This window comes from Phyllostomus hastatus, unplaced genomic scaffold (assembly GCF_019186645.2).
Source record: "Phyllostomus hastatus isolate PE091 unplaced genomic scaffold, TTU_PhHast_1.1 phas_contig_98, whole genome shotgun sequence".
NCBI lineage: Eukaryota > Metazoa > Chordata > Mammalia > Chiroptera > Phyllostomidae > Phyllostomus > Phyllostomus hastatus.
The window spans coordinates 3,581,643-3,602,008 of NW_025333999.1; the positions used below are offsets into that span (position 1 = coordinate 3,581,643).

General features: G+C 55.0%; 1 protein-coding gene across 2 annotated transcripts in view; it reads right to left on the reverse strand.

Annotated features, from left to right (window-relative positions):
• NACC1 (nucleus accumbens associated 1) overlaps positions 1-20,366 on the reverse strand; it is a 20,805-nt gene continuing 439 nt past the window's right edge. The window contains exons 1-6 of one of the 2 annotated variants that reach the window (XM_045852940.1): positions 19,478-19,698; positions 4,785-5,684; positions 4,524-4,697; positions 3,631-3,736; positions 3,435-3,532; positions 1-2,828 (exon numbers count right to left, since the gene is read on the reverse strand). In XM_045852940.1, the coding sequence (XP_045708896.1) occupies positions 2,575-2,828; positions 3,435-3,532; positions 3,631-3,736; positions 4,524-4,697; positions 4,785-5,676 (1,524 nt within the window). In that variant the 5' untranslated portion in view covers positions 5,677-5,684; positions 19,478-19,698 and the 3' untranslated portion in view covers positions 1-2,574. Of the gene's footprint in view, positions 2,829-3,434; positions 3,533-3,630; positions 3,737-4,523; positions 4,698-4,784; positions 5,685-19,477; positions 19,699-20,366 lie in introns of those variants that run through there. The other variant, XM_045852939.1, reaches the window with a different exon arrangement.

The following is a 20,366-nucleotide window of genomic DNA, read 5'->3' on the forward strand; positions in this document are numbered from 1 at the left end:
TGTTACAAAGGCTTTTAGTTTATTCTCCTCATCAGTGTCACTGATATTCTCATGTTCACATTTCCCAGTGCACTCCTCTCCTTACAGTAGTTAATGTGCAATCTCACTTACAGGCCAGGGAGTGGGAGGGGGAGGGGGACTTGGCCCAGAGCAGGGCGGGTATTGGCACTCCACGTGGACACAGCAGGTGGCCTGTCCCACGGGACAAGGGGCAGCCAGGAGAGGCCTCATCTTTTGTGTGTTGGGTCTGTGATTCTCCATCCCTGCTCCTTCCTGGCTGCCTGGGTGGGGCAGGGGTGGGGACATGCAGCTCAGAGCAGGGCAGGGGGAAAAAGGAACAGCAGCAGGCTGCCCTGGGGGGGAGAGGCAGGGGGGATGGGCACAGGGGTGGCTCCTGGGGTAAGGCACGACCCTGTCTTTGGCTCTCCTGGTGAGGAAGTTCCTCCCCTGCACCCCTGCCCAGCCTCTCTCCCCACACCCGCAGCAGACCAACACACAGTCCCTGGAGCCAGGGGAACCTCCTGGGGGTCCCTGAAACAAGGGGGCCCTGCCACCCAACTCAGTGATGCAGGGGTGCGGAGGAAGGATGGGGCAAGCCCTGCTTAAGGACAAGGCAGGGAGTGGCTGGGCAGGGGCCTGCCCAGAAAAAAGGGTGGGGAGAGAACCAGTCCCAGGAGCTGGCCCCCAGCTAAGGCCTGGAAGGGGGAGAAACCGGGGACTCCTGCTTCCTTTTGGGGGCTGGCTGGAGCCCCAGCCCACCCTTCTGTGGCCCCAAGGGCCCACCAAGTGACCAGGATATTGTGCTTTGGGATGATGCTGGGGTAGGGTGTCAAGGCCAGGATGAAGGGCAGGGGAGGTGTGACTAAGGTGCTTGTGCTTTAGCTTGGGGTGTCGACTCCCTCCCAGATGTCCCCCCTGCCCATACTCGGACCAGAAAGAAGGGTGCCAGAATCCCAGCCAGACTGGACACTCTTCCACCAGAACAAGCAGATGCTTGAGGGACCCCTTCTCCACAGGCTGGTGGGGACTACTGGGTGGGGGGAGGCCTCCAAGTCAGATCCCAAGGGTCCACTAGGGAGGCCCCCACTCACCTCTGGCAACCCCCCCGCCTCTGGAAGCAATGGGCTGTCAGACTTGGGGAAGGGACGAGAGGTGAGGCGGTGAGGAAAAGGACTGGAGACAAAAACTGTCAAATGACACCCAGCACGGGTGGATGGGGAGTAGAAATAAACAAGAACCCTCTGGTTCACACATAAAACTCAAAAAAATCAAACACTCGCACTGGGTGAGGCTAGAAACAGGAATGGTTAGAAAGAAAATTCAGCAAACAACTGCTAACAACGGAGTGGGTCCTGCCCTGTCCCCAGCCCTGGGCTCTGCCAACAGGACGAGACCAGGGAGAACCTTCACACGTAGTCCTGTGGGGGGGCTGGCCGGCCTGGGTTCCACCTCAGAAACGTGCACCCACACTCCACATGCACGCAACACAGTCAGCCTGCCCCCACCCCCCACCCCATCCTGCCTTCCACAGCCCCCTGGGACCGAAGGGGACATCAGACACAGTCCCACTGGTTTGAAAAATAAAAGGAATCTTATACTTCAGTATTTCATTAGCTAAAAAAATGTTTTAAAAAGTATGTACAGGGGATGGGGGCTGGGAGCCCTGCCATGGGACGGGGTGGGGGAGGGAGGGAAGGGCAGCAGCCCACCAGCCTACCCCCCTGGTTCCAACCCTGGTCCCACTGCCTCTCATACCTTCATTCGTTTCAAAGCAAAACTTCTACACACGCACACGCACACACACCTATGAGCCCCGGAAACCTCTCGTCCTATCATCAAAGACTCTCCGTCTGCACCCCTCACTCATGACTTGCCCCTCTCGGGCCCCAGGGGACTGAACAGGGGCAAGAAAGGCTGAGCACAGCGTCAGGGAGAAGGGCACTGAGCCCGCCACCACCTGTCACCTTAGGTCAGTCCTGGGATTTCTCTGAGCCTCAGTTTTCCTTAGCTGTCACAAGGGCAGTCCCCATTGCCTCGCCTAACCCAGCCCCAGGTGCAGGGACAGACGAGGGAGATAGGAAGGCGCTTTCGGAAACGTGGAAGCACTGGGAGGTGGTGGCAGAAGGGGTCCTGAGCACCCCGGGCCCCTCTGCAAGTCCCAAGGAGCTGCAGTGATGGGTGGAGCAGAGGACTGCACCCAGACCAGCCCCTCCCCTGCCTGGCCTGGTTGAGTGGAATGGGGAAACAATTGCTAGGGGTTAGGAGAGGGAAGCAAGTGCTCCCCAACTGTGCACGAGTGTGTGTGTGTGTGTGTGTGTGTGTGTGAGAGAGAGAGAGAGAGAGAGAGAGAGAGAGAGAGAGAGGGAGAAGGCCACACAGAGCTCGCACCACTGCCATCCTCTCCCAGCCCACTCGGACTGGGGTCGGGGGTGGGACGGGAGGCCAAGGGGCCGAGAGCATGCAGCACACCCCGCGGGTCCTGGGGAGGGACAAACAGTAGCTCGTGACCAAGATGGCAGGTGGGGGGTGACAGGAGGGGGAGTGTGGTGGCCTTGTGGAGGGCCTGGTGGGGGGTTACTGGAGGGCCTCGGCTGAGGGGCCTGCGTCGCCATCGTGGCTGGCTGTTTCAAAGCTGTGCTCCACGCCCATCATGTCCGGCTCCAGCTTGCCCGTGTCACCGATGAAGGTGGTGTAGGTGTCACCCTCCGGTGGCTTCCCCTTGGGAATCCAGCTCTTCCGCACAACTCGGCGGGCATTGGTGCACATGTCAGCCGCGATGGCGTTCATCTCACTCTCCTTGAAGTTTGGGGCAAAGTTCTGGCAGTAGTCTGTGCGGGGAGAGGGGACAGCTCAGGCCTAGTGTGGACTTGCTTCCCATCCCATCAGCAGCCACTTGGCCATGCCTTTCCTGACTCCCTCAACCCCCACCGGCAGGACACCCAGGAGCCCCTCTCGGAGGTAGAGAACACAGGCCTCACAGACAGCAGGCTACACCCCACTGGCGGGCCCCATGCCTGACTGAGCTCTGCCATGTGTCCTGGGTACGTGGGCCTCACGGGGTGGCCCAATGCTCTTGGAAAATGTGGATCATTTCCCAGAATTTAGGAATTAGAGGATTCCACATGCAAACTTAAAAAGAGTTCCCTCCTGACCACTGGCTGGGGACCTGGTTGCTTCAAAACTTCCATGACCACCCTGAGTCTGAACCCCCTGCCCCCAACCCCCGTATCTGATAAAGCTTCCCTTCAGTGCCCTGCCCCACCCCAGGAAGAAATCTCTAACCAGTCATAGCCTTCTTCCCAAAAAAACCTAGACTGAACCTCAGAATCCTTAACACCGAACCCTACTGACCTATCACAGCCAACACCAGAGAAAAGAACTGTCTACTCTCCCCAGGCCCACCCCAACCCGCCTCCAAAAGGCTGGCCACTCACACTTGACAGCATGGAGAACGCGACTGTCCAGCGGTTTGCGTCTGGGGTCGTTGGTGGAAGAGCGGATGCCAGTGCCACAACTGTTGGCCAGTGTGTTCCTAGGGAGGAGGTCATGGGGGAGGGGAGTCAGACCCCCTGTGGTGGTGGGGGCCATGGGGCAGCTCCCCTACTCCCCAGGCTCTAGCAAGGGCCTCACCGGTCAAAGAAGGAGGCCAGGAGGCGCCGCAGCAGGACCTTGTGCCGCGTGCCTGCGCTGACATGGCAGTTCATGAGCTGTGCCCTTGTGATGTACACGTTGGTGCCTAGAGGGAGAAGAAGGGTGGCCAGGCCCACTTCTTAGATCCCCCAAGACCTCCCTGACAACTTGCCCCAGGGCAGCACTCAGGAGAGGACAGATTGGGGGGGGGGGGGCACTGTCCACAGGGCACCTGCACCGTGCTGGGCCCACCTAGTACATGTGTAGCTTTTGCCAGCACAACCAGCTAGGAGGTAGAGAGAACAGCCAGTGGAGACTTGCACTTAGGCACCCTGAGTCTGAGGGCCAAATTATTACTTTTTAATCCTTGCCTGATGACATGCTTATTGATTTAGAGAGAGGGAAAGGGAGAAAGGGAGGGAGGGAGGGAAGGAGGGGGAGAGAAAAAGAGAGATAGATAGAAACATAGATGTGAGAGAGAAACATTGATTCCCTCTTGTGCCCCAACCTGGGGCCAAACCCATAACTCAGGCATGTGCCCTAACGGCAAATTGAACCCGTGACCTTCTGGTTTATGGGACAATGCTCCAACGAACTGAGCAACACAAGCAAGGAACAAAGGCCAAATTCTTAACTGTAACATAGTTTACCCTCACACCACCCAAGAAACCACCCATCTACTCCCTGTGGCTATGATGCCCCCCAATGCTTATGCCTGTCTCCAGACCAAAAACCTAGCGGCCAGTCTTTGGATGTGTATCAACACAGAGGGGGTCAGGTGCCTTAGGACAAAGCCAGGGGCTGTGCCCTGGACCAGGAGCCCAGGGGGCACAGAGGCACAGGGTAGAGGGAGAGGGGGAGGGGGATTTGAAGAGCAAGTGAGACCAACCTACCTGTCACCAGCTCTAGCTTCTCAGAGGGGTCACCCTCATCGTAGAGCTTGGGGTGGCAGCGATTACCGATCTGGTTAATTAGCTCAGCTGGGAGAGATGCCAAGTCTTGCCGGACCCGGATGCGATTCCGGGACTCGGGGGTCACCTGCTCAGGGAGGGCCTCCACTTTCTCAGCTGTGGGGGAAAGACGGCACAGTGTGTTGGGGATGGGGGTGGTAGGGGTGGGGGTGACAGTGGAGAAGGAGTGGAAGGGGGCCTCACCGCTCTGGCCAACATTCATCATGCTATACATGGTGTACATGTTGCAGATCTGCCGGTACTGCTCATCTGTGCCCTCCTCGCCTGCATCCTCCTCTTCATCCTCCTCATTGTGGTAGGAGCCAGGGCTGTCACTGGTATAGGCGCTTGAGGTGCCTGGGCTGGTCCGCTCAGACATGCTGGGCCCACTCACCACGCCCCCTGTTGCCGCCGCCGCCGCCAGGGCCTGCTGGGGCGGCCGATTGGTGGCCAGGTCCAATGTGGAGAACCTGGCCATCTTGCGGCTGCCATTGCCACCACTGCTGCCACCAACCCCAGCCTCCTTCTGGCTGCTGTCCCACAGCCGCTTGGCCACAGGCGTGCACTGCACGGAGTCCGACTCCTGCTGCTCTGTCTTGACGCGTGACACGAGGGGCAACGGGGTACTGCAGGCCGTCCAGCTCGATGTCTGAGCCACGGGGCTCTGGGGCTCGGAAGATGGAGCCTCCTCGGCATGTAGGCCCTGGGAGTCACAGCTTGGGGAGCTCACCTTGAGGAAGAACTCAGTGCCCTTTTCCATGATCTCCTGGATCTGCAGGAAGCCAGCTGTGTACATGAGCAGGAACTGGTCCCCCATGTTCATGCTCAGCCGGCCTGTGTAGCAGAAGCTGAGGATCTGCTGGAAGGACTGGGGCTGCACAGCTGCCGGCAGCTCTACCACCGCGCTCCGGCTGCTGTTGAACAGGTCCCGGAAGTAGGAGCTGCTGGCAGCCAGTACAGCCCGGTGGGCCTTGAAGGCATGGCCCTTGACCACCACAGATACATCACAGTATAGGCCCTGAAGCCTCTGCTCATTCAGGCACTCCAGAATGCTGTTGCCAAAGTTCGGGATCTCCATCTGCAGAGTCTGGGCCATGGCGGCAGCTGTGCAGGGGACAGGGGAAGAAAAACAGAGGGATGGGGTCAGCTGGCATGCTCACCCCTGCTCCCAGCCACATGGTGGATTTGCTGAGGCACTGAGATTCTGAGGGGCCACCCACTCCTTCCATTCCTTTAGGACAGATTGTCATTCAGCCATACCAGCTACAGGCCAGAGTGGCTACATGCTGTCCCTTGCAGACAAGGGAGAAAGGTAAATTTACACATTAAGTGTTTAAATACGAGATGAGTTAACACAGTAAACGCCCTGTGAGCATAAAGCATCACTAGCACTCCATGCATAGTGTAACTCTGAAGGACAATGGCATGGGAACTCCCACAGCATCCACAGTGCTAGGCACATGACCCTCAACCACCATTTATTGAATGACTAAATGACCACTCAAGAAATCCTGAAATTGCATGAGAACACCATTAGTCACCAGGGAAATGCAAATCCAAACCACAAGAAGACACTGTTTCATTCCCACCAGGAAGGCTAGAAGAAAAAAGGCAGATCACAAGTGCTGGCAAGAATGAGAAATCGGAACCCTCCTACATTGCTGGTGGGAATGCGAAATGGTGCAGCTACTGTGGAAAACCATCTGGCGGGTCCTCAAATGGGTTAAGTATGCAGGTGCCATATGGCCCAGCAATTCCATTCCTCACAATTAAACCCAAGAGAAATGAAAACATATATCCACAGGAAAACCTGTACATGAATATTCACTGCAGCACTCTTCGAAATCGCCAACAGGTAGAAATAACCCAAATGTCCAAGTGATCAATGGATAAACAAAACGTAGTCTCTCCATACAGTGGAATAGTATTCAGCCATAAAAAGGAATGGACCAGTACACACCAGAACATATATGAACCTTGACAACATTATGCTAAATGCAAGAAGCCAGACAAAAAGAGCACATATTGTATGATCCTACTTATATGAAATGTCCACAACAGGCAAATCCAGAGACAGAGGGCAGGTTAGTGATTTCCAGAGGCTGGGAAATTTGGGGAAGGTGTGAGCAAAGGGAGGCAGGATGTCATACTGTGATGTATGATATTTGGTCATTCCGATGTCTCACACATTAGGTCTTTGTCCATGATTCCTGGCTCACAGATCTAGGAACCCTTGGAGTTTCCGAAGTGCTGAGTGAAAAGTCTATTGTTATGTTAAGGAGGAAACTTTTTGCAAACACCTAATGATGGAGTTGGTTGCTAAATGACCCAACCTTGTGATCAGAGGTGCGGAACTTTCAGCCCCTTGCCCACCCCCAGGAGAGAGGGGCTGCAGATGGATCGCCAATAGCAAGTGACTTACTCAGTCTATGTAATGAAGCCTCCATAACAACCCAAGAAGATGGCTTTGGGAAAGCTTCCAGGAAAACATATGGAGATGTGTGGGAGTGGCTTGCCAGAAGAGAGCATGGAAGCTTGGGGCCCCTTCCCACTTACCTGGCCTGGCCCTATGCAGCTCTCTTCCACCTGGCTGTTCCTGAGTTACATCCTTTTACAATAAATCAGTGATCTAGTAAGTGACATGTTGTCTGGGTTCTTTGAGCAGCGCTAGCTAATTAATCGAACCCAAAGAGAAGTTTATGGGAACCTCTGATTTATAGCCAGTCAGAAGCACAGGTGACAACCTGGACTTACGATTAGGATTCTGAGTTGAAGGAGGTCATTGAAACCTCCAATCTGTGGCCAGTGAGTACGAACACTGGTAACCTGGGCTTGCAGCTGGGGACTGCAGTGTGTGGGAGGGGCACTCTTGCAGGACGGAGCCTTTAACCTGTGTCCTCTGACGCAATCTCCAGGTAGCGTCAGAATTGAGTTGAATTCTCAGACACTTTTTTGGTGCCTAAAAATTGTTTGTTGGTGGAGGAACCCAGCCCCTCAATCCCAAGTGGAATTGAGTCCAGGAACCAAATTTACAGGGTTTCTTCTCAATATGTTGAAAAATGTTCTACGATTGTGGTGACAGAGGCCTAACTCTGTGACCACACTGAAAACTGCTAACTTGCACACTTTAAGTGGGTTAAGTGCATGGTGTGTGCATGGCGACAACGCTGAACCCGTAAGGTTTCTTCTGGGCGGAACCAGGGATGACACTTGCCAGGCACATTCTACAGGTCTTTTGCATTTTGAACTTGATTAATGTATTGCCTATTTTCAAAAATAAATAATATTTTAGCCCTGGCTGGTGTAGCTCAGTGGATTGAGCATGGACTGCGAACCGAAGTGTCACAGGTTCAATTCTGAGTCAGGGTACATGCCTGGGTGAGGGCCACAGCCCCCAGGAACCGCACATTGATGTTTCTCTCTCTCTCTCTTTCTCCCTCCCTTCCCTCTCTAAAAAAAGAGATACTAAAAAAAAAAATTAAAAAATACTATTTTAAAATAAAATGTATAAAACCATGACACACACTTAATTTATGCAAAGTAACCCCCAAGTACTGAGGATGGGTGGGAAAGAAATGCAAATGTAAGGTTCCTGCTCACAGAGGCCAGCCCCTATCCTGACTTGTGGGGAGACCACTATTGTGGTGGGGGGCCAGGGACCTCTTAAATGTGTGCACTCTGCACCACATTTGCACACTCCAACCTAGGAGAGCTGATCAGGCGGGAAGGGCATGTCCCGTACTGTGGGGGCAATCATAAAAGACCTCTGAAGGATGATGTGGTTTTACAAGTGCCCCCATGAGTAAGAGTGTCCCCTGCAATTCTACAGGGTGGAAAAGGTAGTGGTCCTGAATAAGCAGAGTAGGGGTGAAAAGAGAGGCCTAAGCAGAGTTAGGCTAGTGAGATGAGGAGAAATGACAGAAAAAGAGTGCATGCAAAGGCCCTGGGGCAGGAACTAACCAGAGAACCCAGCTAGTGTTCCCTCATTCCCCAGTTTGCTTTCCTTAATGAGTCTGTTCTGACCTGCCTCTGTGGGCCGAGAATCAGGCCCTACCTGGTAACACTGGGTTCATTTTGAACACTGTTCCTGGGGGGAACAGAAGCAGCCTCATGTCTGTGGGCTCAGAGGTGCACTTTGGGGCCAGGATGAGTACTGACTCCAGAACTGACTCATTCCAGAATCAGAAGCTCCAAATCTCCACTTCTCTAGCTGGGAATAGCTGACAAGACTGACCTGGTTCTATAAACTCATTCTGGACTCACAGAGCGGCTCCCTCTGGCAGAGCCAGAGGGAGATGCAGGTCTTGCCCTTCTGAGCACACAGGCTTCTAGAGAAGGAGCTGCCAGGAGACTTGCATGAGCTCCCTGCATCGTCTTAGCGAACCTCCAGAGCAGATTTCATACTCCCAATACTCAGCTGGGAAAACTGAGGCTATGTGGATGTTAAGGACTACCCCGAAGTCATCAGCAAGTAAGCAGTAGGGACAAAATTCAAACCAGGGTCTGCCTGGGCACTGAAACCTGTGGTTCCCCTCAGCCGTGCCCTCCTTGTTGTCATCATCAGAATCACTTAGGGCAATCGGAGGAGGGAGACGGAGAAAAGAAATCCCATTAGAAGTAAGCACATACATTCCAGGGACTCAAACTCAGGGCTGGAGGGGCCGGTGGCTGGCCCTCAGTGTGAGGAGATAGGGAAAACAGAAGTGAAGGGCAGAGCCCAGAGAGCCCCATTCAGGGCCTGGCAGCCCTGACCTACCTCCTCAGGCTGCCACACGGAAACTGCTCTGGGTACTAGGGCCCAAGTGACAAGGGTCAAGGTAGTCAAGGGAGGGTGGTCCTGAGCACCTGGAAGGTGCTTCAGAGAAGGCTCACACCCCACGAGGGAGGACCAAGGCAGAAGAGGCCTGCTGTGGAGCCAGAGGCCCCATACCTGGGTTCTGATGTCACCACGCCACTCTAGCTATGTGACCTTGGGCCAGCCCCTTGCCTTTCCGTGCCTCAGTTTATTCATCTATAAAATGGGGGTGCAGGCACCCAAGCCACCCCAATGGACTGCAAGGTGCCAGGCAAGATAGCCCTGCAGAGAATTCTCACAGATCTGTCTAGAGACAGAGGGAGGGATTTAATTACAGTTGGGGGGAATGTCATCTAGCAGCCAACCTTGGGGGTACAGCAAAGGGATGGGGGGATGACAGAGAGCCACCAACAGTCTTGGGCAGGAAGGAGACCAGTGTGGCTGGAGGGCAGCACAGGGGGACAGGGCTGCTGGGGTGTGGGACAGGTGGGGCTTTGGCCTGGTGAGGACAAATATTTTTTACTGTGATTAATGGGAAGCTTGGAGCAAGGGAGACTCGAGCCTACACCAGCCCTGGAGAATCCCCAGCAGCAGTGTGGAGACCAGCACACAAGACAAAGTACTGAGGTGGCGGCAGCAGGGAGGGAAGAAAGAGAGGAAGGAGGGGCAGTCCCTGGTATAGGGAGATGCTGTAACACAAGCAGTTGCTTGGTGGGGTTCTCTCATTCTACACTGCAATGGTCACTGGTCCTGGACAGGGAGCCACCCATGTTCTCTTCCGATGCCCTGTAACTGGAGGGACAGTGTTTTTTAAGAGCTGTATGTACAGTTTCTCCTCTAAGGAGACTGCCCATGCATGAGGGCAGGCACTATGGCCAGATATGCTCATGACCAGCAACTCAGAACAGAGGCAGAGGCTCAATAAATATTTGTAAATGTGTTAAATAGCTCTGGCTGGTGTGGCTCAGAGGACTGAACGCTGCCCTACAAACCAAAGGGTCGCCGGTTCAATTCCCAGTGAGGGCATATCCCTGGGTTGCAGCTGGGTCCCCAGTTGGGGGAGTGAGAGGCAACCAAGCAATGTATCTTCAGCACATCGATGTTTCTCTCCTCCCTTCTCCCTCCTTTCCCCTCTCTAAAAAGAAAATAAATAAATTTTAAAAACGTGTTAAATAGTGGAGAGGGAGGTGGACACACAGCAACAAGCCAGAAACAGATGAGTCCAGTTTGGGACAGGGCAGCTGGCAGGGTTCACACACAGAGGAAGAGAGGGTGGAGGGGGTGCAGATGTGGATGCTTCTGGGGCTGCAGGGGGCATTCCGAGGGATCCCCCTAACTGAACTCGGTGTGCCAGGCACTACTACAAGCAGTCTCCAAGGGCTATCCTCTCAGGTAAGAGCTAGAATCTCCCCTTTTATGGGTAGAGACCACAGCTCAGCACCACCCAGACCCCTCCATGGGAACTGGTGCAGCTCAGCAACAGAAGTACTCCCAAACCTGACATTCTGGCTGAACCTGACCCCTAGCCTCAGAGTGTAGCACCCCAGGCTTTGAAGCTTAGCAACTGGGGGAGGGGGCACAGGATGACAATTAGTGCAAGTGGCTCGACTAACTAATCAGCACACAGGGCTTGGCAGCGGGGTGGCAGGTCTATAATAAGCTGCAGAGACCAAGTGTGGCCCTGCTGTCCCTACAAAGAACAGGTTGTTGTTGGTGGTGGTGGAGTGGTCCCTTAAAGGGCTTTGAGACCATAGTAAGGGGGCCACAAGGAACCCTAGAGACCTACCCGGGGCTCCCTTCCCCACCCAGTCTGGTGGGCTCAGAAGGAACTACACCTGTGTATGTCACCTGCATATGTCATCCCTGCGCAGAGCCCTTCATCCACACTAGCCCTGTGAGGGAAGCTCCACAGAGCCCTCACGAGCCCCCAGAAGAAATGGGTCTAAAGCAGCTGGTGCCTGACCCAGGTCACCTGCTTGCTGGAAAGTGGTGGGATGGAGCCAGGGGACATGGTCTCCAAACTACCCAACAATTTTGTTGCCAGCAAGATGAGTCCTTCACCCCCACCTATCTCAGAACTCGGGCCCCCTGCGTGGTTCCCCCCATGGGCCAGGCCTTTGGCCAAGCTGTGCAACCTGCCTGGAGTGCTCTTCCCCTCCCACTGCCCACATCTTCCTCCTCTGCCTCAGCTACAGCCCCTGCTCTGAGAAATCCTGGGTAGGACACCCTTCTTCTGTACTTCCCATCCCTAAGCTCCTATGCTCACCTCGGAGAACATGAAACCCCACTAGACCATAAACTCCCCAAGCGCAGAAAACTGTATTTGAATCCTGTCTTCCCACAACATGGCACGTGTTAAAGAGCAGACACAGAGGTGGACACATGGCACCAAGGACATCTCTCCCCAAGAACACACGTGGAGGAACGGCCGTGTGAGCACACCAGAACCCAACTGGAACCTGACTGTGTGGGTGCTTTGGACTTCTAGGCCCCAGAACTGGGAGAAAATCAGTGTCTGTTGTTTAAACCTCGCCATCCATGGCATTTTGTTACAGCAGCCTGAGCTGACTGAGACAGGTGTAGAATACCATCTAATTAGTCACCCACAGCTCTGCCATGGAGCCCCTGGCCTGGACCTCCACATGGGTGCCAGATTTGCATGCAGCTTAGATGCCAATTCAGTGTGCCTACTACACCCAACCTCCCGTCCCCCCAAAGCCTGCTCTGGCTGTGGCTCTCACCAGAAAGCTCCCACTCAGGCCAAAACCCTAGACTCCCCTGGAGGGGAGAGGCAGCCCCCAGCCCTACACAGAGCCCAGAGAGCCCTCCCAGCCCTGCCAGCCCTGGTCTGCACCTGAGCAGATCTCCCACTGAGATGTGAGGCCACAGCATGTGGTTTCCATGACCTCCCAACAGTCGCTCAGCAAATATTTGCCAAGCATCTGCCTGGGCCAGGAAGTGTCCAGAAGCCCAGGGTGTCAAGGGACGTGGTAACTCAGAATCACACAGTCAACCTGCTGCACGCAGGGAACTCTCATCTGGCCCAGAAGGGCTGAGATCTGCAGTATCTGGGCTGGGGCTGTACCCTCAGGGCACAGGGAAGGCCTGCAGCACCTTAAGGGAGAAGCAGGCCTGGTCCTTCCAGAAAGTGAAGGAAGGTGAAGGCTCACACAGGGCTCAGTCCTCTGCTGTGGATGGAACTGGTGCCCCCCAACCCTAACCTCCAAGGTGCCTGTATTTGGAGACAAGGTCTGTAGGAAAAAGTTAAGGTTAAATGGGGTCACAGAAACGGAGCCCCAATCCTGTAGGACTGGTATCCACATAAGAAGAGAAAGAGGTATGTCTCTCCAAGCATGCACAGAAGAAAGGCCGTACGAGCACACCAGAACCCAACTGGAACCTGACTGTGTGGGTGCCTTGGACTTCCAGGCCCCAGAACTGGGAGAAAATCAGTGTCTGTTGTTTAAGCCTCCCCGTCCATGGCATTTTGTTACAGCAGCCTGAGCTGACTGAGACAGGTGTAGAATACCATCTAACTAGTCACCCACAGCTCTGCCATGGAGCCCCTGGCCTGGACCTCCCTGTGGGTGCCAGATTTGCATGCAGCTTAGATGCTAATTCAGTGTGCCTACTACACCCAACCTCCCGTCCCCCCAAAGCCTGCTCTGGCTGTGGCTCTCACCAGAAAGCTCCCCACTCAGGCCAAGATTATTAGATTCACCCTGAACTCCTTCAAAACCAGCTTTCACCATCTGGACCCCGAGTCTTACCACCATGGCCCTGTCTGCTCTTCAGCCTTCTAGAAGACTGCCCCCAAACGGCCACAGCCCTTCATACTCCAATCACCACCTTGAATTTCCAAAGGCAGAGCCTCTCCCAACCCCGATTCCTTCAGTCACTTCTCCTGCTTGGTTTTTCCTCCTTGGCGCTCCCCACCATCTAGCAAATGAGATGTGTCCTTGGCTTTGTGTCAGCTCCACTGGGGCAGGGTGCTGGCCTGTTCCACGCTGCTGTGTCCCTTGCCCAAAGAATTACTTCCATTGCTTCCAACCTAACTCCCTGTCTCATTCTACAGTAATGAGACTAAAGCAGGAGATTAAGCAGGAGTGGGACTCAGAAGGGGTGTGAGGCTGGGAAGGGGTGTCTGATGCACTTCAGTGCAAGCTGCTGCAGCCAGCATGGAGGGTGTTGTGCAGACATGCGCCCTCCTGAGGGCCGCACCAGGTGGGTGGCCAGCAGTCAGGGTCCCAGTTAGGGCTCAATGTAACTGAATGTGAACAAGTGCTCACTCTGCTGGCAAATGAGGGCCAGGCCGGGGTGCGGCAGGCCTGAAATGGAACAATTTGTATAGCCAGCAATTCCTGGAGTGGAAACTAACTGCCAGCTCTTTGGGAAGGGAGCTCCGAATTCTCCAGCCAGCACAGGCTGGGGGTACTGATGTGTGCCTTATCAGGGACAGTCAAAGGCCCGGATATTCTGGCTGACTTTCCAGGGAAGCTGTGATGGCCTATTGACATGTAAACAAGTTAAGGGAAACCAACTCCAAGTGTAAGAACGACCTAAGGCCCCTGGAAAGCCCCATAATCCTTTACCCAGTTCAACAAGAGGTGGCCAGATCCTGCCACAGCAGGGGGGTGGGGGGGTGGGGGGAGACGCAAAGCCACCGGGACCCTCTGCAGGGGCTGAATTAGACAGCTCAAGCAAACATTTGCTAGTGAAGCACAAAATGCTCTGGTTGTACAGATCCTACTGTTGGCAACTATTTTTTAAAGTCTGTGCACATTTAACTCACTTTCTTTTTCCCTGAAAAGCAGCCACTAAATCCATAGTGGGGGACAGATTCACAACAGTAGCTGGCACTCACAAGGTCCCTACTGTGCACCGATGCCCAGCGGGAGTGCTTCAGTTTGGGGGAGGAAACTAGTCTCTTTAGACCATGGAAAGATGAGGTCAAAGGCCAGAATCACACTCAGGACACCCGACTCTTGTCCAAGAATTAGGAGGCTTCCTGACTAGGGCTGGCCAGGTGGCCCATGCCGAGCTCGCCCTTAGTATGGTCTTGTTCTTCCCCACAGCAGGCAGCTGCTGTGACTAGCCCTGATTTCAGGGGTAGGAGAACTGGGGGCTCAGAGAAGCCAGAACGGGGGAAGGGAAGCCAAGAGAGGCCAAGGCCACAGCCAAAGCCAGGGCTCTTTATCCTTGCTGGGCATGTCGTCTGCAGAAATGGAATCTGCTGCCCACCTGGGGACCCCAACTCAGAGTCTAGGGTGCTCTTGAGGGCCAGGCAGGGTGCTGTTCTTTCTGCTCCCCTACGGAGGCCACCTACCTTCATCTAGCCTCCCCCTGCTCTTCTCCACTCTTCCTTCCTTCACTGCCACCTTCAGGCATGAGCAGTCTAGCCTGCTGCCTCTCCAACCTCCCACTCTCTCCTAGCAGCCCTGGGCAACCTAGCCTCCGCCTGCAGCAGCTCCAGGAGAAACCCAGCAGCAGCTCAGCCCCCTTTCCATTCCGACCACAAGCCCTCCTTTCTGAGGTACATCCTACTCCTTCAGTGTAGTCACACTCAAAGGACACTTGGGCAGCAGCCATGCAAAAACTCCGCAGTGTCACTGCTCTGGCTATCAAGGAGTCTGGAGGGGCTGAGGATGGGTGGTTGCTGGAATGGGGCTTGCTGAAATGCGCTTGGACATCACACAGGGCTTGGCAGAGCCTAAGAACTGGAGTCTTACTATTTTACTAGGCTCAAATGTCCCTCACAAAGCTTCCTGCTTAGAATTACACTTCCCTTCCTCTTTGGTCCCAGGAACATTTATCTATTGTAGTGCTTGCCCCACCATCAGTCTACCCAACTATAAAAGGGGCCAATAGCAGCAGCAGCCTGACAAGGCTGTTTCAGGGATTAAACCACCAAGTAACCCACCATGCAGTCAGTGCCCAGGAATGTCAGCTGTCAGTATTAGTGGTGTCCCTTTTTGTCCATCCACCTAGGCCTCACTGGATTGCAAACTCCCTGACAGCAATGGAGACAGCTTATGCCTCTCACCATCTCCCAACCCTTATGTGATTTCAGGATCACAGGCAGTGCTTACAGAGGGCTCCTCCAGGGCCTTCATGGCATCACACCCGGACACTAACTTCTTGTGTGACCCTCACCGGCGGCCGCCACCCCACCACTACCCTCGGGGACAATCGTTCTCTGTGGTGGGCTGCCCAGTATACTATGTGATGTCAAACAGCACCCTCTGCACCCACTAGAGGCCAGGAGCACTGCCAGACCGGCTGTGACATTCCCAAGCATCCCCTGAGGGGACAGAATTGCCCCGGTGGAGATGCGCTGAAGTACGGGTATGCCTGCTTGTCCTCACTCATCAGATGAGGAAACAGAGGTGCAGACAGCAAGACCTTTGCTCAAGGGTTGCATGGCCACAAGCAGGGTGGCACAGAGTGGTGCTAAGGGGGAAATTCTACTCTCTCCACTACAGCATGTCAGCTCATCCTAGTCCAGCCAGCGCTTAAGTCATGAAACAGTGGAGTCTCTCAGGACACTGAGACCTTCACCAAGGAGGCAGTAGGGGAGAGATGGGACAGTAACTATAACCAGGCATTGGATGCAAGACAGCCACCTTCCCAGTCCCATCTCATGGCATCTGTGGTTCAAAGGGCTCTCTAGGGGGAGACGGAGGGGTGACATTCTCAGGCAGGGGAATGTAGGATCAGAGGCAAGGAGGGGGGCCCACTTGCTCACGGCAGGCATGGACTTAAATGAGTTCAAAGGTGTTTCCTGGGTGCCTCGGAGAAGCCAGGCACCCAGGAAAGCAGTCAGGGGTGATGAGGGTGAGGGAGGACCTAACAGGAGCAGCACCGGTATAAACCCCACCTCTGTGTCTCCAAGCCCCAGCAGTTCACCTCGGCCTCAAATGCAGCGATTCTCCCCGGGGCTGGCGGGCCACCTTTTCCATTGTGAGCTTTGGCAATGACACCGATGAACTCCCAGTCAGACCTCACCAGACCAACCCTCAATCCTCCACAATGAACCCAACAATAGATCCTGCAAGGCCAACCAAAGCTCTCATCTCCTCCCAGTACTGCCCAAGAATCTCCTGGGGCTCCCCAATGCCTGCCTAAGGCACCAGATTGTAACAGGCCCCGGATGCAGGCCAAGGAGTCTGAACTTGCATCTGGGGCATCAGGGAGACCCTGAGACCGGCTGCTTCCTTTCTGTGAACAGCACTAAGATCTGCCTGCACATCAGGGTCACTCTTGGCTCCTTCCCTCCTGAAGACAAGATATTTAGAGCACTTGGCAGGGGCCTGGCACAAGCTCAATGATGGCTCTGAATAGGCTGTCCCCTCTGCCTAGAACATTTGCCCTTCCCTGCCCCAGCCCTCCACCCCCAGGTTGGTGATTTCTTATTATTCAAGGCTCAGATCTCCCAAAAGCCTTCCCTGAGCATGCCATCTAAAGCTCTCCCTCCCGTCAACATTCATTGTCATTTTCCCTTATCCCACTAAGTTTGTGAACACAGGAATAGCAGAAATGACCACTTGTTTGTCTGAGGTCGGTGACCTTCACTAGAATAAAAGTCGCTGAGAGTGGCTCTAGAATCTGTTACTCAGGGCTGCTCCCCCAGTCCCTAGCAGGGTATCAGCACCCTAGTGAAATAAAACTGTCCCAAGGGTCCCTTTACTTGTTGTATTCCACCTCCAATGCCCTGCCGATTATGGCCTCCTCTGGCGCCTTAGGTCTGTGCACCCAAAGTCCTCACAGAAAAGTCATTAGTTACTAAATGTGCATTCCACAGCTCCAGGTACAGGCTCAAACCCACCGCCTTCTTCTTTGCCATCCATATACCACAGCCAACTGCCACCAGCCTGTCCCTGTTCCAGCTATGTGAGTAGAGGTAACCACTGCTATCCTCAGTACCCAGCCCAGAGCCCCACTGGAGCCCAGAGGAGACCCCAGCCTCAGCCCAACCAGGCATGTCTCTTTACATAGGGCTGCTGGCCCAGTTCCCACACCTCCCAAAACCAGAAGGCCAGCCACAGAAGAGAGGAGGCCAGGGCCAAAGCAGAGGGCAGTTCTAGGAATTATGGGGAGATTGGTAGAAGGAAGAGAATGAGAGTGACTACCCATCACTAAACCCAGATCTGGCTGATACACTCAACCCAACAGTCTGCGCAGGTGCTAGGCTCCCAAGTCAATATTCCCAGGACACAGCGGCAACAGCCCTGCAATTAGCGCAAAGAAAAGGAACAAAAGCTGGAGTGGACTGACCTGGGACCAAAGTGGGAAAAAGACAAACCAGGCAAGCAAAGAAAAAATCCAACTCCTGGGCCCAGCCCCGTTCTCACAAGTGCTTCCCCCTGCCAATCCACAGCTGTCACCTATGACCTCTTGGCTCCAAGAAGGGGAATGAGGTAGATAACCAGGCATCTGAAAAAGCTTTCACTTCTCCTACCCCTTGGGACACCAGGAAGTCTGTCCAAAAAGGCATTGACCCATCTCCCAGAGTGGAAAGAGAAAAGAGTGGTCCTGCCAAGGAATTTGGAAGATTGGGGAGCTCCTCCAGTCATGGCTCTTAAAGGCCAGCTCAGGGGATTGTGGGTTTGGGCTGAGGGTCAGCCAATCCAAGCCTGCCAGTGTCTGGTCATGTGACCTGGGACAAGCCACCCAAAGCCTCATCTTCTGTACCACGAAGAAAGCCTAAACTGACCTAGTGGTGGTGAGCAATCAAAGATCCAGGGGCAAACTCAGCACAGCCTGGCCCAGGACAGCATCCTGGAAGCACAGCCCCAAGGGCCTCGGCCAAAGTGTAGATGCCTAATTTGATCCCCTATTCGATGACTGTCCGTTACTCCACAGTAAGTCTCCAAAACACAAAGAACAAAACTTCATACACTCACCTCCCAGTTCACCTCCAGGAAACTGACACCTGGGAAGCCATGGTATACACAGTGGCTGTTTAAACCTCAGGCTCCAAAGTAAGTGGGGAAAGATTCTAGGACCCTTAGAGAGTCAGGTAAGGGCAGTTGGGCTGGCTGTCTACAGATATATGGGGTGGGGGTGTGCAAGGCCACCACCATGGTAAACAAGATGCCTGAGCTAGGTGTTCCCAAGCTGCCCACACAAACACCCACCTGGAAGGCCAGAGCCTTGAACAGCCAACAGAGACTTGCCCAGAGGGTAGGTTGGGGACCCAGAGTCTTAGAGGAATTAAGTATGGGAAAGAAGAAACTCCCCAGGTTTGGCCCAGAGCTAACATCTGACCAGGAAAGGGCGGGGGGCACATCTTGGCACGTGCCTTTCGATCAACACTAGTTTCTCAGGACTTGCCTTCACATCCCCATTAGTGTAGCCCCATTCCCAAAGCTCCTACAAGTTCCTCAACTTACCTGATCGCCCCAGTATCTGGCCTTTCCCCCTCAACATCTCTTCATCCTTAACCTCGGGTGACCCTTGCAAACATCTCCGGGACCTACTAGCCGCCGGATCCCCCAACTCCCGATTCCGAATAAACTCCGCCCACACCCACCCTGCCCCACTTCCTGGGCTTCTCCTCAGCCGCCCCCAAGCCTGTAACCTGACCCACCCACCTCCACCAGCGCTAATACCTGCAAGGGCCGCCCCGCCCCGCCCCGACCCCCTCCGAGCCATTTCCCTCCGGCCGCGCCGCCCTCCCCTCCTCCCCGCACTATGCCGGCCCAAAGCCTGACTCCTCCTTCCCCTCCCCCTCCGGTCTCCCCCGGGGCCTCCTCACTTTACCCCTCGGGCCCTAGAACTTCCCTGGCCTCCCGGCACCTGCCCCGTCCCAGCTTCGCCCCGCCCCCCGCGCTGGCAATGAGAGGAGGAGGTCTGGGCCGGATCCCGCCGTTTCCCTAGCCCCGCGGCCCGGCCGGGGGCTGGACGCTCAAGGCCGCTGGCGGGGGGCAGGCCCCCCCCTCACTCGTCGGTCCAGCCACAGTGCAGGCTGTGGACCTGGTTCCTTCTTCCTCGGAGGAAGCCCTCCAAGCAATCCCCCTTCAGTCCTTAGCCGGACCTCCGATGCCCTAGGGCAGCCCCAGCGGGAGGAGGCCGAAACCCGGCCTGGGGCGGGCCGCCTCACCTGCGCCGCGGCCGCGGCCCGAGGGCTTCTGGCGTGCTCCGCAGCGGCGGCTGGGGCCGGGCCTGGGCCTGGGGCGCGACCCCCTGCGCCGGGGCCTCGGCCTCCGCCTCCGCGGCCTCCGCGGCCTCCGCCTCAACAGCAGCGGCAGCCGCGGCGGCCATTCATTGTGGGCCAGGCCGCCCCAGCCGAGCGCCGAGCCAGCGCAAGCCGCGCCGCCGCGGTCGCCGGACTGGGGAGGAACGGCAGTGGCTCTGCCCACACACCGCCCTCCGTTCCGCCCCCTAGGCGAGGCCAGTCAAGCACCGAACGCGCCCCTTCCCGTCTCCGTCTCTTGCTTCAGCCCCTCGGAGTCTTCCAGTAACTGGACAATGCTTGAGAGTTCGAATCCCCACCCCGCTACCTTCTAGTCCCGCGACCTCAGACAAGTCGCTCTGCCTTTCGGAACTTTAGTTTCCTGTAAGACACAGACGATATTGTCTGCTGTTATCGTGTCAGCCACTGTTTTAGGCTCTCTATGTGAATGATCTCGTTTAAACGACACAGTAACATTTCTACGTAGAAATTATTTCACACACACACACACACACACACACACACACACACACACACATTATAGAAAGTAGGGAGGCATAGATAGATAAAGAAACCTGCTAAGGGTTACACAGCAAGAAAGTGGTGGCAGGTGCCAAGATTCAAACCCAGGGTTAGAAGCCACAGTAAAAGTTAACACACTATGCCAGGCTACATTATAAGCATCTTACCTTCACTAACTCATTTAATTCTCATCACAACCCAATAGCGAACCTTAGAAAGTTCTGCCCATTTTGTAAATGGGAAAACGTAAGCACAGAGAGGGTTAACAAGTAGCAAGGCGAGCTGGGATTGGAGC